Here is a 13,530-nt window from a genome sequence, read left to right as displayed (position 1 = left end):
CATCAAGCGTGTAGCGCAAATAGAAGGAAGAAAAATCTAGTGCATTTCAGAGGTAAAGCACTATATGGACCAGAATTTAGTGCCATGCAATGAGATTGGTTTCATTTGTTTGCTAGAAATTGCACAGTAAAAAGTACACAAAAAGCAGTATTTAAGTTGTGAAATTGGTTGCCAAGAAGTGGGAAATAACAGAATTAAGTTATACCTTATTGTCTTATTTTTCTTTTCTCTTTTCTTTTGTATACTTTATTCCCTGGCCCCTTACCTCTGACTCTACTGCTTGCCCTTCAGGAGAATGAGTTTGTTGAATTTTGGCTTTATGCTTTGTAAAAGCTAAGGCTTCCTATCTACAAGTTTCCAGCCTGGTATTAGCAACTGGGCCACTGGATTTCTTTTTTTGTTTTCAAGCTATGACAGGTATTTGCAGTCAGCAGTGTAAAAATAAATGGTTTGTTTTTCCAAATAACAGCTAGGTGCAGCTGGAAGTCTTTGAGAGAGACCTCATTTGAAGCTGATTTCAAACAACCTTTTATAGTATCTCTCCCTTTTCTAAAGATGAAAGATTTTGGGTTCATTTGTAAATGTCTTACTGATACCTGAATCTTGTCCAACATGTGGGCTGCAGATAAGAGACATGGTTATGTATCCATGAATTAGGAGAATGCTTTCGTATTCCAAGCACAGGGAATAGTGAAGTCTCACCTACTAGTGCGTGCAGGTGATTTTGAAATGTAGTGCATTGAGCAAAAGACAGAATGGCTCTTGTTAAAGAATCGGTTGGTTGACTTTGCCAGTTGTGCCAGCTACAACAGGTAACAAATGTCATGTATTTCAGTTTGTAGCTCTTAAAGAGAAGACAAAGTGAAATTAGAATAATGTTATACATAAGATTTCCTGTAACCTCAGGGCTGGATGTTAGCCTGGCATGAAGACTCCTATATTGCACTGGTCAGATAACTTGTCCTCGTCTCTTTAGCAAACTATTTGTGTGCATGCTGGCAGCATTAAAGCTGCCTTGAACACCATTGGTCATGAGAGGCTACTGAATGTCCTGTTGACTGCCTTCAAGTGATCAGGAAAGAGGATGGAAACCAGTACTCTGCACCCATGTGAAGTCAGTGTGATTGAAAAGCAAGTTGCTGTGATTTCCTGTGTAGTCTCATGAGATTTAATTGTCTTTCCAGCTTTGGCTGGTTTGCACAGTTGCTCAGGAGTGATATGGATTTTTAAAAGCTCCAGGAGATGTTTTCTGTTTGATTCAATGAGGCACAGCAAAAGCCACTATCACTTGTGAACCAGTGGGAACCTCTAAGGATTAGCAGTTGTGGGAAGCAAACTGAGATGTCACTTGTTAATTGTGGAAGCAACTTAAATACACTGAGTTTCTCCCTATGCCGAGGAGAAAGGAAGGATGTTAGTAATTCATATTGGTTTATTTGCATCCAAGGTGTTTCCAGTTTAGCTAAATGTCTTATCTAGCTAAGCGTTGCTCGCATGCAGCAAGTGTGGAGAGATAGACATTGCTTCCAATACTTGGGGGTGGAGGTTCAGAAGATTACTATCTCTTTTCCACATGTGTAACTTTGTGAGTGTTTATAACTGCTGCGTGGCTGACAAGTGACTGACCTGATAAGAAGAGTGTAGGAATTTTGGAGAGCAGATGCCTCAGGGAGTCACAAAGACAAACCATCTCATTTCATTCTACCTGAGAAACGGGGACATACAGAAGTCTGCGGGACCTGACAAGATACATCCCAGAGTCCTGAGTGAATTGGCTGATGTATTTGCCCAGCCACTGTCCACGATACTTGAAAAGTCGTGGCAGGCAGGAGAAGTCCCTGGTGACTGGAAAAAGCGAAACATCACACCCATGCTTAAAAAGAGCAGAAAGGAGGACTCTGGAAACTACTGACCTGTCAGCCTCCCCTCTGTGCCTGAGAAGGTCATGGAACAGATCCTCCTAGAAGCTATGTTAAAGCACAAGGAAGGCAGGGAGGTGATTTGAGACAGCCAGTATGGCTTCATCAAGGGCAAGGCCTGCCTGACCAACCTAGTGGCCTTTTATGAAGGAATGACTATATCACTGGACAAAGGAAGAGCTATGGATGTTTTCTGTCTGGATATCTGTAAGGCCTTTGACGTAGTCCCCCACAACAGTCTTCTCTCTATATAGGAGAGAGATGGATTTGATGAGTGGACTGTTCACTGGATGAGGAGAGTCAGTTGGATGGTTGCATCCAGAGGGTAGTGGTACCAGCAAATGTCTTGATGGAGATCAGTGACAAGTAGTGTCCCTCAGGGGTCCATACTGGGACCATGACTGTTTAATATCTTCATCAATGACATAGTGGGAACAAGTGCACCCTTAGCAAGTTTGCAGACAACAGCAAGTTGAGTGGTGTGGTTGACATGTCTGAGGGTTGGGATGACTTCCAGAGGGACCTGGACAAGCTTGACAGCTGGGCCCATGTGAACCTCATGAGGTTCAACAAGGCCAAGTACAAGATTCTGCACCTGTGTCCGGGCAACCCACAGTATTAATACAGACAGATGAAGGGATTGAGAGCAGCCCTGCCAAGAAGGACTTAAAAGGGGGCACTGGTGGATGAAAAGGTGGACATGAGCCAACACTGTGCACTGGCAGCCCAGAAGGCTGACTGTATCCTGGGCTGCGTCAAGAGAAGCAAGGCCAACAGATTGAGGAAGGTGATTCTGCCTCTCTCCTCTGCTCTGGTGAGACCCCACTTAGAGTGCTGCAGCCAGCTCTGGAGCCCTCCACATGGAAAAGGCGTGGATCTGTTGGAGTGAGTCCAGAGGAGGGCTGCAAAAGTGGTGAGAGGGATGGAACACCTCTCCTGTGAAGAAAGGCCAAAAGATTTGGGGTTGCTCAGCTTGGAGAAGAGAAGGCTCTGGGGAGATCTTATTCTGTCTTTCAATACTTAAAACAGAATATAAAAAAGATGGGGACAAACATTTCAGCAAGACCTGTTGCGATAGGGCAAGGCGTAATGGCTTAAATGAAAGGAGGAGAGATTTAGACTAGATATAAGGAAGAAATTTTTTATCCTGAGGATGGTGTAACACTGGAACAGGTTTCCCAAAGAGGTGGTAGAAGCCCCATCCCTGGAAATGCTCAAGGTCAGGTTGGACAGGTCTCTGAGGAACCTGGTGGAGTTGAAGATGTCCCTGCTTCTTGCAAGGGGGCTGGACTAGATGATCTTTAATGGTTCTTTCCATCTCAGACTCTTCTGTGATTCTGTGATCTGTACTTCAGTGGTCTAAATCTGTCTGGGAATGATGGACAGGAAGGTTGCTGTCATTCTCTCACTACTGCAGTCTCTGGTGAAACAAATCAGTAATCTCAGTCCAGCTGAGCAGCCGGGTGTCTGCATTGCAGTGCTGGACTCGTGTTCCTTCCTGGTATTGCCAGCACGGAGTTTGACTTTACTTTCCTCCTCCCTTTTCATCCTTGCTTCTCTTTTCAACTTTTTCTACAGTTCAGAATAGCTGATAAACTATGAGGTGGTTTTATAGCATAGATACCTGGCTGCTGTAGATTTGCTCAAGACGACCTTCTATTTCTGATCCCCCTCTCTGACTTTTTCATCTGTAGCATGTCATGTTTTTCCGCTTTGGCTTCACTCATGGTCTTAATATTTTGTAAGTTGGTTTTAGCTCCTGTGTTGAGTTTGTGAAAGGAAAGAAGAGCATGTGTATTTGAAATCAGGGGAGTTGAAGAAAACGTGCCAAATGGAATTCAGAGTTTCTCTTGGAACATGGTCAAACTGACATTTTATACTATGCTCCTTGGGTTGGTTTAGTCATTTCATGTTGATTTCACCTGTGCTGCCCTCTGCTCATATAGGAGCACTGACCTTGATGGTAGTGTGTTGTTGGTAGTTTATTTTGATAGTATGCCAATCTATCTGGGCAGCTATGATATGTATGCCACTTGTGTACAGCCCTTTTTTAGCACAGTCCTGTTAGTTTAAGTAGAAAAGTATAGTATGCATGTGAGCATGTATATATGAATGTTTGCCTGCTTTTTTTTAATAACCACTGCAAATCTTGTTAAACAATTTTCTTATTCAAACAAATATTTTGCATATTTAAGTGCAAAATCAGTGAATATCTAAAAGCTGTTAAAACTAAGTCTCCTTTATGCTTTTTAAATTATTTTTTCTGAGATGTTTTCAATGCTTTTAACGTCATTCATTCTAGAAATTATTTTTATTTTTGTAGCAAAATAGCTTTGAAAAGCTAAATGTTATCTTTCAAAAGCTTAGTGTTATGACTAGTAGTGTCCTTCTCTCCAAAATGTGTGGTTATTATTTTGTTCTCAATTCCTTATGTGTTTTGGGTTTTTTCTTTGTTTTGTTTCTTTGTTTTGTTTCTTTGTTTTGTTTCTTTGTTTTGTTTCTTTGTTTTGTTTTTCCTGTTATGTACCTGGCAGGTTTTGAGTCTTTTTTTTTTTTTTTTTTTTTCCCCTCCAGGAGCAGTTGGTCATCATGGTGACAATCTCGCAGAGAAGATACTTTCTGTGCTTCCCAAGCTTCCTGGCCACAAGACCGATGTGGTGGTTAACATGGTGGAACTTACAGCACTGCAGGCTACAGATGAAACTTGTGGTATTATAGCACCTGGCTGCTTAGCACAACCGAAGTAAACATTCTTTTCTTCTTTCTTTTTTTTAAGATGTTGAATATGTTTGTTACCGCTTTGTAAAAAAAATGAACGGAGAACAAGTCTTTCCTTTTAAAAGAAAAAAATCAAGCTTACAGCAAAACAACCCATCTGGTCCTAATTCTGCTGGAATATAGTAATTTGTATGTACACATTAAGTTAGCGGACCAGATAATACTCCCAAAAGTGGGAGAGTCTCAGGACCTTTTTAGATCGTTTAAATTGCTGTAGATTACTGGAACAGATATCAGCACAGATTGAGACAAACACCAAGAATTCTTCCTTGTGACATTTCTTCTTCTGCCTAAGTAATAGGCCATACAAAAAGGTAGGTCTTAAGTGTGGCTTCCTTTTCCCATAAGCCTCTTTATAAAGTGAGCTGCACGTTGAATTCTTGTTAAGAGTACCTGCTAACTTAAGGTTTTATCCCTGTTTTAAGCATAATATCTGTGGAGAAAGATAATTGGACACAACTTTAGTCATACAGATAGCTTCATGAGGACCTGTTTTTTACTTAAACAAGGACAACCTAAAAGCGGTAGCTTTGAACAATTGTACTTATGTATGTGTAATTTGTAGCCAAAACGTTGCTTATAAGGTGTACCAGATTTGATGTTTCACTTCCTAAATTTAGTTGTCTGAACTGAAGCAGTCCTGTAACTTCTGTTATCATGCATAAAATGGGAAATACACCAGGTGTTGGTTTCACTCCACAAAAAAAAATTAAATTTGATTAACAGTGCTCTAGAACTTCATGCAATGCGGAAGAGATTAAGTTATTTATATTTTGCTATATATATTAAAGGGTTTTTCAAAATGGGCTATCTATTGTAGCTTCTATTCTTCTGTTTTGACTTTCACACCTGTGTTGTGCTCCCTCTTCTCTCCCCAACAAAAATTTCACAGAAGGCTTTCCAGTGTTGCAACATATGTTCTTTATTTTCTGAGAGCCTCCAGGTCCTTTGTCATCTTCCATCTCCCACACGTGCTGTAACTGGGTCCAGTTTCTAGGTTTTGTGTTGCATAACTCTCTTCTTCCTTAGGAGCTGGAGAAGAAACACTTCCTCATATAGGTGGACTGATTGTAAGTTGCTGCTGGGGTGACTAACTTAAAAATTGTTCTGGTTTTCTTCTCATTGGCTGTGTTCCAGCTCATCTCTGATGTAGAAGTGAGATGTCTTTAAGATCTGTCTATACAGCAAAATGAAGAGGTCATTGCCTGCAGCAGACATGCTGTGGTAGCTGTTATTTGTGCTAACTTTGAGTAGCTACCAGAAATAAGGAAAATTTCTGGCAGCATGGACTGGGAAAAAAAAAAAAAAAGTATTTCTTGCCTTGAGATTGTTGACCTGTGCTACCACTCCATTATTCCTAACATTATTTACTTTGAGGAGACTAAAGCTAGTGCTAGTATACCTTCTCATGCTAAAATTATTCCTTCAGTCTTCTCTATATTCATGTTTTTACGAACAGCCGGCATAGTTCTATTGTGCTCTAAGGTGGCTAATAGTGTATATATAACAGGGCTTGTTTGCTAGCTAGTGAGACCGTTCCCTCTGGTAACAGTACAGTTAGACTTAAATTTTTTTGCGAAGTCTCCTATGGACACAGGTAGTTAAAGGAACCACAGGGTTTGGTTACAAGGTGCAAATGTGGCCAAGCTGGTGACAGCAGCTGATACATGGTACGAAGGCAGGTGTCATTACATCATTCTAGTAATAGCTTCTCCAAAATATCCTTGCTCTACAAAGTCATCTTAGAGAATTTGTTACACCAGAAATTTTTAAGAACAACTTAGGCAAGTATTGGTTTAAATAGGATGGATCTTGCCTTGGAGAAGAGCAGGACTAGATGACCTCTTAAAATAGTTCACAACTGAAGAAGTGTTTTATGCCTTAGAGTAGTCTCAAACTCCAAAGAATGTGGCTTTATGATGAGAATGTGGCTTTATGATGTTCATCCCTGCATCCTCCACTATGTAATCCATCCAACTATGTAATGATTACGAGTACTTTCTAATTTAAAACAGGCATTTCAAAACCAGCTTAAGACAGATGCTGAGGAGTACTGGAAAACATAAAAGTGTTCGGACAGGTGGCTGAAGGTAGTACTTTCTATTCTGTTCAATAGGATTGCGTCCTTTGTGTTGATTCATAAACGTCAGCATTAACAATCTTTGATAATGTAAAATGGTTGAAGTTATTCTGAAGCACTAATACAGATTTAAAATTCCCACCAGTAAGTTTCCATGTGAGTTCTGTAAGAAATTCCATAGGATGCTCTCAGTTCTTCATCAACACAGTTATTGCCATTGGTAGCTGGCTCAGAAGTGTTTCTCATAATTGAAAACTTAAGTCTTCATTTATATTTGTAAATGATGCGTGGCAAGGAACGTTCCTCTGCTTGTAAATTTTCTATTTGCTCTGGCAAGTGAAAGTGCTTGCATCTTTCCCCAACTCAAGACCAGTAACTTCAGTTGCACCCAAGCAGAGTGTGTAGGGGCTCTTTTACATGAAATTTTGTGAACAGACCATGGCATTTCAGACTCACATATTCAGAATATTTTTCATATGTTTTCATTATCTTCTCTCAAGTAATATTTGAGCACGCTGTGGTGGGGAGTAAAAAGAGAGAGAGAGATGTCTGCTCTTTCCACACAGCTTGCTATATTTAACTTTTCTTATGGAATGCCTCTCCAGCAGAAACATCTGGGCTCAGTTACAGAGTTAGCAAACAGAATTAATGAATAATTTATGGCTGGTGTGGTGAAATAAAGCAGTGTCTTTTTCCCAAACCTAAGGAAATAATGGGCTTCTTTAAAGATTTAGATGAAAATGTAAATGCCACATGCTGCTTAAGTTACTGTACTTTGAAGGTGCTCCCTTTATGAGGAAGGGAATTTCTTTCAAATAGATATTTTCTTTTTTTTTTTAAGTTCTTAATTTTATTAGTCTTACCCTGCAAGATTTTTGAGGCTAGTAATAGTTTTCCCTATTGTAGTATTGACAGGTTGCTGCTCCAGTGTGAATGTTAGTTGAGAGTTATGCTCTTTGAGAATTGTGTCAAAATATTTTATTAAGTTCTATATACAGATATATATATATATATATATATATATATATATATAAATGAATTGGTTTACAGACATAAAACCAAAAAATCCACTCTTGGTCAAAACTGTTGGTTTCTGATTAAGAAAAATGATAGCCACTCTGTCCTTTCAAAGGAATGTTGCATAACAGAAGAGGAAATTGTAGTGAATTCTTAATGGCAGAGTTAATTTAAAAAAAAATATGTATTAATTGCAGTTGTGTTGCTGGTCTTTGTGTTTTGATAACCCATACAGTGTTTTTGGAGGAATTTCTAACAATTTCAGCTTCTGTTTTTAGGGTACATGCAGTGGCTTCTGGGAGTTGTCTGCTTAGATGAACATCAATCTCTGTGTTTATGAGCCATCCATCCTGTCTGTTTGATAACATTTTGGCCATGTTGTTTCTCAAAGCACCTATCTTGTGTTTTTAAGACTGGTATTTTATCATGTGGAAGCATCCTGCTGTTAGTAATGGGTTTATCTTGATGGAGGTTTATCTTGTGCTGTGTTCCACCTCTTGCAGGGCAGGAGCTGAGGTGTGTGGAAGCCCCATAGCTCCCTAAAGCCACAAGTCAGGGTTCAGATGCCTGCATCCTGGCCACAGGTCTGTGATGTGAGCGAACTAGAAGAGTTTTGTGATATTGAGTTGTGGGTAACTGAAGAAATATGCGTGTTTGCTCTTTTTTAATCTGCTCTTTTATTACCCGGGAACACTTTTGATGTGCTATCATATTTTGCTGAACAAACTGAATACTTAATTTGTTGATGCATATTTCAAGAACTTGCTGAAAAGAGATTTCTTGCCTGTTATTCCACTCTTGCTTCCCTTCTCCAGTATTTGGAGTTTTCAAGCTTCTTGGAATTCAGTGTGGTGTTAAAATCACAGAAAAAGACCAAATATTTATTTAAAATATGTAGGTATTTAATGCAATATGCAAAGAACCATTGGGTTTTTACAGCAAGCATTTTTCCCTAAAGATGCAAAACTGAAATGTAACACAATTCACATTTGGGCTCCTTTGCCTAAAGCAATTCAATAAGCAATAAAGCTGAGGTGCCTGGGCACTTTCAACAAAGCAGATGGAGCTTTCAATTTGAATTGGAGAGAAAAATAAAAAGTTCAGAATGAGGTGATCTTGTTGATGAGAGTGATGCAGAAAACATTGATATGCAGGCCAGATGTTTGAAATGTGGCACTTGCAAAATCTTTCCATAGGTCCTTGTATGAGAGGTGGAAAGAGAGCTGTGCTGGGGTGCAGAGAAAGAGAAGTGGTTAAAAATTAGAACATTCCTGGAGATACAATAATAAAATTTCAATGCCTTGTGTTAATGGCACTAGAAAATACATACTTCTGACAGTGCTTCTTAGTTCTGAGGTTGTTATTCCTATTTTGGAGTGTTTAATCCTTTTGTTTACAAGTATTAAAACTGTTACAGTTTGGATGGAGAAGAAAGCCCCACTTCAGCTGCACCTTTGCTCGTGGACATGATTTGATGATGCAATACTCTCCAGGTACTGGTGGTAATTGGACAGTCCTGAGTGTAGAGGAGGGCCATGAGGTGAGGGGACTTATATTCCAGTCTTGGCTGTGCTGTTGGCTTGCAGCGTAGTCTTGGGCAGGTCACTCCATTTCTTTCTACTCCTGTTTCCACTCCTAAGTCCTTGTCCAAAGAACTCATTTTTTTAAACCAGTAAACCAGAGAATTTCTCAGAGTACAAGTTTGTATACCATATGGCAGAAATCCTAGGGGTCCTGGTCTTTGGGAGGGTACAAATAATGGTGCAAATGATTACATGGGAAGTTAAGGTTTCAGGACAAGCAACGGTAAATCTTTATTTGTCTTTTTCTTCAATACTGTTTCCTTTCCACTCCTACGAACAGTGCTTTGGTGCACTGAGCAGAGAAGACTGTTTTGAGTTGTGTCCTCCTGGCCCCCTTTCCCGTGAGCTGATGGGATGGTAGTTCCAATGATCTCCGTAAAACACACCACTGCAGTATTCTTTGAACAATCGTGTGATGTGAATTGAAAACGAAAGATTATTTGTGCTTGTATGGCAAATAAAAGAGCAGCAAGAACTAAACTGGAAAGGAGTAAAGTCTCCTTTTAAGCTGGATAATAGATTTTTGGGGTTTTTTAATGGTTGATTCTAGTCTCTTGTTTTTTTTTTTTTCTTATATCTTTAACTGAGGAACAAGCATCTGAATAATATCAGTGATATTTTTCTTAACACTGAATTAATTACAAACTAAGCTTTGGGGGATGGTTCCTGGCTCTTTGTGGGATTTTTAATTTTATTTTTTAAGTATTTCTTTTATGCTGCTGTAAATATTAATTAAAAAAAAACGCCCCACAACTTTTTTTGCATGCGTAAGTTTATAAAAGCTTATCATAAGAAGGTAATTTGGGACAGTGTTATTCTTGAGTGGGCTGGAAATTTATGGCATGAATTAGAGTAATTTTCCTTTCTGGAATGTTAATATTAAAGAGGAAACGTTAATACTACGGTAAGAAAATCCAGATGACACGGCTGTATTGCTTCATATCTACTGGGAGGCGTGCGGAGGAGAAAGGGTAAACTAAAACAATGGACAGGAGGGCTGTTTCAAACAGGGAGAGGGATAGCTGTGCGCTGTAAACCGCTTTTTGGATCTGCCCCGGTGTGCTGCTGGTGGTTCAACAGCAGTGGGGTGCTGCCCGGTCTCCCTGCTGTGGGACTCCCTGCCTATCCCTGCGTCTGGGGTGCTCCTCGGCTTTTCCGTTGCTGGACACTTCCCCCTGCTGGAAGCTGTAGGCCCCTGCTCTCCTGGGACCCGGCCTCTCGCCTCTGCTGCAGCGCTCTGCTGAGCTCTGCGCTTGGGGATTTCTTTAAACCTAATCTTAAGCCGCTCAAGACAAAAAAAAGCCCACCCAACCAACCGAAAAGAAACACCAAACCACCACCCATGTGGCCTTTCCCTATCTGCCTTTCTGAACAAAGTGAGCATTAATTTTACAGAGAAAAGGAGGACTTGTCTGCGTGATTTATGAAAAGCAGACATCACGCTGCATTAAAAAAAAAAACCCAAAACTTTCCCTCACCAATGACATGAGATGTTACAGCGCAGCTCTGTGTTTTAGGACTCATGTTGTGCCACTCAGGTCCATTTTCTAGGAGTCAAATGGGCTTTATAAGGTTTTTCTGTTGATATTTTTCGCCTTTTCAGCAATCCATCCAGGAGCTGCTTCTCTAAGCAGTGAATCAGGCAGTAGGAATGTCTCAAATGGAATCACAGAATGGGAGGGGTTGGAAGTGACTTTGGAGATCACCTAGTCCACACCCCCTGCTAAAGCAGGTTCACCTGCAGCAGGTAAAACACAGCATCCCTCACTGCCACCACATTCCTGGACTGGCAGTCTTCTTGCTCACCACTTAATTTACTTACAATGGCTCAGAGCACAGTCCTGAGTAGAGGTCCGTTTAGAGTTTCCTTATTGTTTGAAATTTCTCAGGGGATCTTCTTGTTGGGAATAACGGCCCCAGCTGCATCAGCTTCTGGCGTTTGTCAGTCAAGACAAGCTTTCCAGGTGACTCTTTCTGCTCAGTTTCAAACTGGCCTGAATCCAATGAACATAATTGGCTGTTGCTACAGAATAAGATGAACAAGCTGATAAGGTTTATTATATCATGCAATAAATGTGTGTATTTGCCCAAGTGCTTTCAACATGGGACCTCCTTGAAAGGTAAAAAAGGAAGGGATGGGATGGGTGTGAAGAAAGTGGAAAATTTTGGGACTAGGTCAAGAAGTCCAGCTCACTTGTGCTGTATAACATGGTGAGTTACTTGCTAGAAGACTTCAGTACTGCTGTGCAGTGGATTGCTACAGTAGTGGACTTGTTGAAGTAACCAACAGAGGAATCGGGTGAGAGTCCTTCATCTAACCAGATTCCTGCCTAATAGGTACCATGTTTTTTTCAATCACCTGTTATAAGGGGCCTCAGAAGCCTTAGAAGTTGTCTTGTAGATAAGAGGAAGGTTGAAGCTTATTTTCCTTGAGATAAAGAATGAATTGGGCTGACAAGCTGTCAGCATGAGCTGGGCAGTTCTTCCTTATTTGTTCTTTTTAGCCCCTAAAAAGGACTTCTGGGGGTTGTGGGAAGCTGGATTCCTCAAGACTTCATTCAGTGTGCTTTTAGGACCTCTAACTGCACCATTTGTCTGAGCTACCCAGGCTTACTAATGAAAGTTTTCAGCCAGAATTCAGTTGTGTTTTTTGGTTTTTTTTTTTTTATTCTGGGCCCTCTGATGCTCTCATAGCTATCTTCAGAGGGCAAAGATCAAGAGGTCCGAGATGCTGTTGGCTGTAGATTCTGACCATTAAAAATGGCAAAATCTGAACCCCTTGTGCTTAATTTTTTTTTAAGACATAATTTTAGTTCTTCTGGAGAAGGACTCCCTGTATTTATATTATTCTCAACATAATCTCTATTTGAATATTGTCATTAAGTCCTAAGTTTCTGACTTTCCTTTGCCTATGGAAACAGATAATAAACTTGAGTCCTACCCAGATGTTTTCCAACCATCAAGACATCTCTGAGTGCTTGTATCTTTAGCTGGTTAGCACAGCAAGGTGACTTAGTGTCTGTAAGGAAATGTAGTGAGTATAATTCCTTAGCTAGGTTATCTCCTGACTATTTCCATCAGGACAGAAAGAGAAGACCTTTATGTTGCTTAGGGATGGTGGTTTTTTGGCTGTCTGCAGGATTTCTTTTAAAACTGACAACCCTTTCTTGTTACCTTAATGCATTTGTTTGTTAATTTTTTTCTTGTTTACCCTATGTAAGTTTGCAAACTGCTTTTCTCATGGTATGGCCATAGTGCCTTTTCCTGCAGTTGTATTCAGAGTTCAATAGCAGCAAAAAGACTGTGTCTGTTTAAGCAGGCTTTATGACTCTCCAAATTGAGCTCAAATCTTTCTTGTATTACAGTACAATATCCCAGTAACTGTTGCTTTGGCTGACATGAGATTTTTCGAAGACTAGCTCTCTCTCTGCTTGGCCAACTGCCTTCAAGTTTGCCTTGGGAATGACCTCAGCAACGAGGTTTTAAAATGCAGTGATATCCATTGGCCTTATTACATACTGCAGAATTACTCATTTGCTGTTCAGCCGTAGTGCCAGAACAGAGAGTGGCTGAATGACCTGGAGGGATGTTTTAGTTTATCATTCTCTTACAATAAAGTAAGCTTGCTGTACCTTACAATGGAGAAAAATGTGCAATAATATACTGATGGGAAGAACAAATGACAGCTGCTCATTTGGATGACGAATCAATGTTTGGGAAGGAAATTATTATCAGCTGGCAACAGGTTTGTTTGCAAGTTTTGACTATATGATTGGGATTCTTTTGTGATTCCAAACTTAATATGGAACAGGAACCAAAGCTTACACGGGATAAATTTATGTGAAGTGAGCTATTTACCTGACAGAGCTTTTACTCTGGAAAGCAGACAGAATCTGTGCACTGAGAAATACTGCTTTGGTTTTATACAGATAAATATTATATTTACATGACTATTGGTTTTCAGATTTATAGAGAGGGCTGGATTTTTAGAAAAACTGTTATTTAGCATGGCTGAATAATATTCAGCATGGCTTCTGTTAGTTAGATGGCGGATCCTTGGGTTCTATTTCATAATGCCTACCTCCAGTGCTCACCTCCCTGTGTGCATCTTATTTTCCTGAAGTGTAGCCAAGACATGCTGAAATGGGTTTTG

The 13,530-nt window shown here is 40.1% G+C and overlaps 1 protein-coding gene across 1 annotated transcript in view; it reads left to right on the top strand.

The window, feature by feature from the left end:
* Nucleotides 1-13,530, top strand: part of SCFD2 (sec1 family domain containing 2) — a 201,706-nt gene that overhangs the window by 2,475 nt on the left and 185,701 nt on the right. The window contains exon 2 of the mRNA XM_054065995.1: nt 4,494-4,662. Within this exon, the coding sequence (XP_053921970.1) occupies nt 4,494-4,662 (169 nt within the window). The remainder of the gene's footprint in view (nt 1-4,493; nt 4,663-13,530) is intronic.

Source organism: Cuculus canorus, chromosome 4, assembly GCF_017976375.1.
Source record: "Cuculus canorus isolate bCucCan1 chromosome 4, bCucCan1.pri, whole genome shotgun sequence".
Classification (NCBI taxonomy): domain Eukaryota; kingdom Metazoa; phylum Chordata; class Aves; order Cuculiformes; family Cuculidae; genus Cuculus; species Cuculus canorus.
Note: the sequence above shows the minus strand (reverse complement) of the source record. Positions and strands in the feature narration are given on the sequence as shown.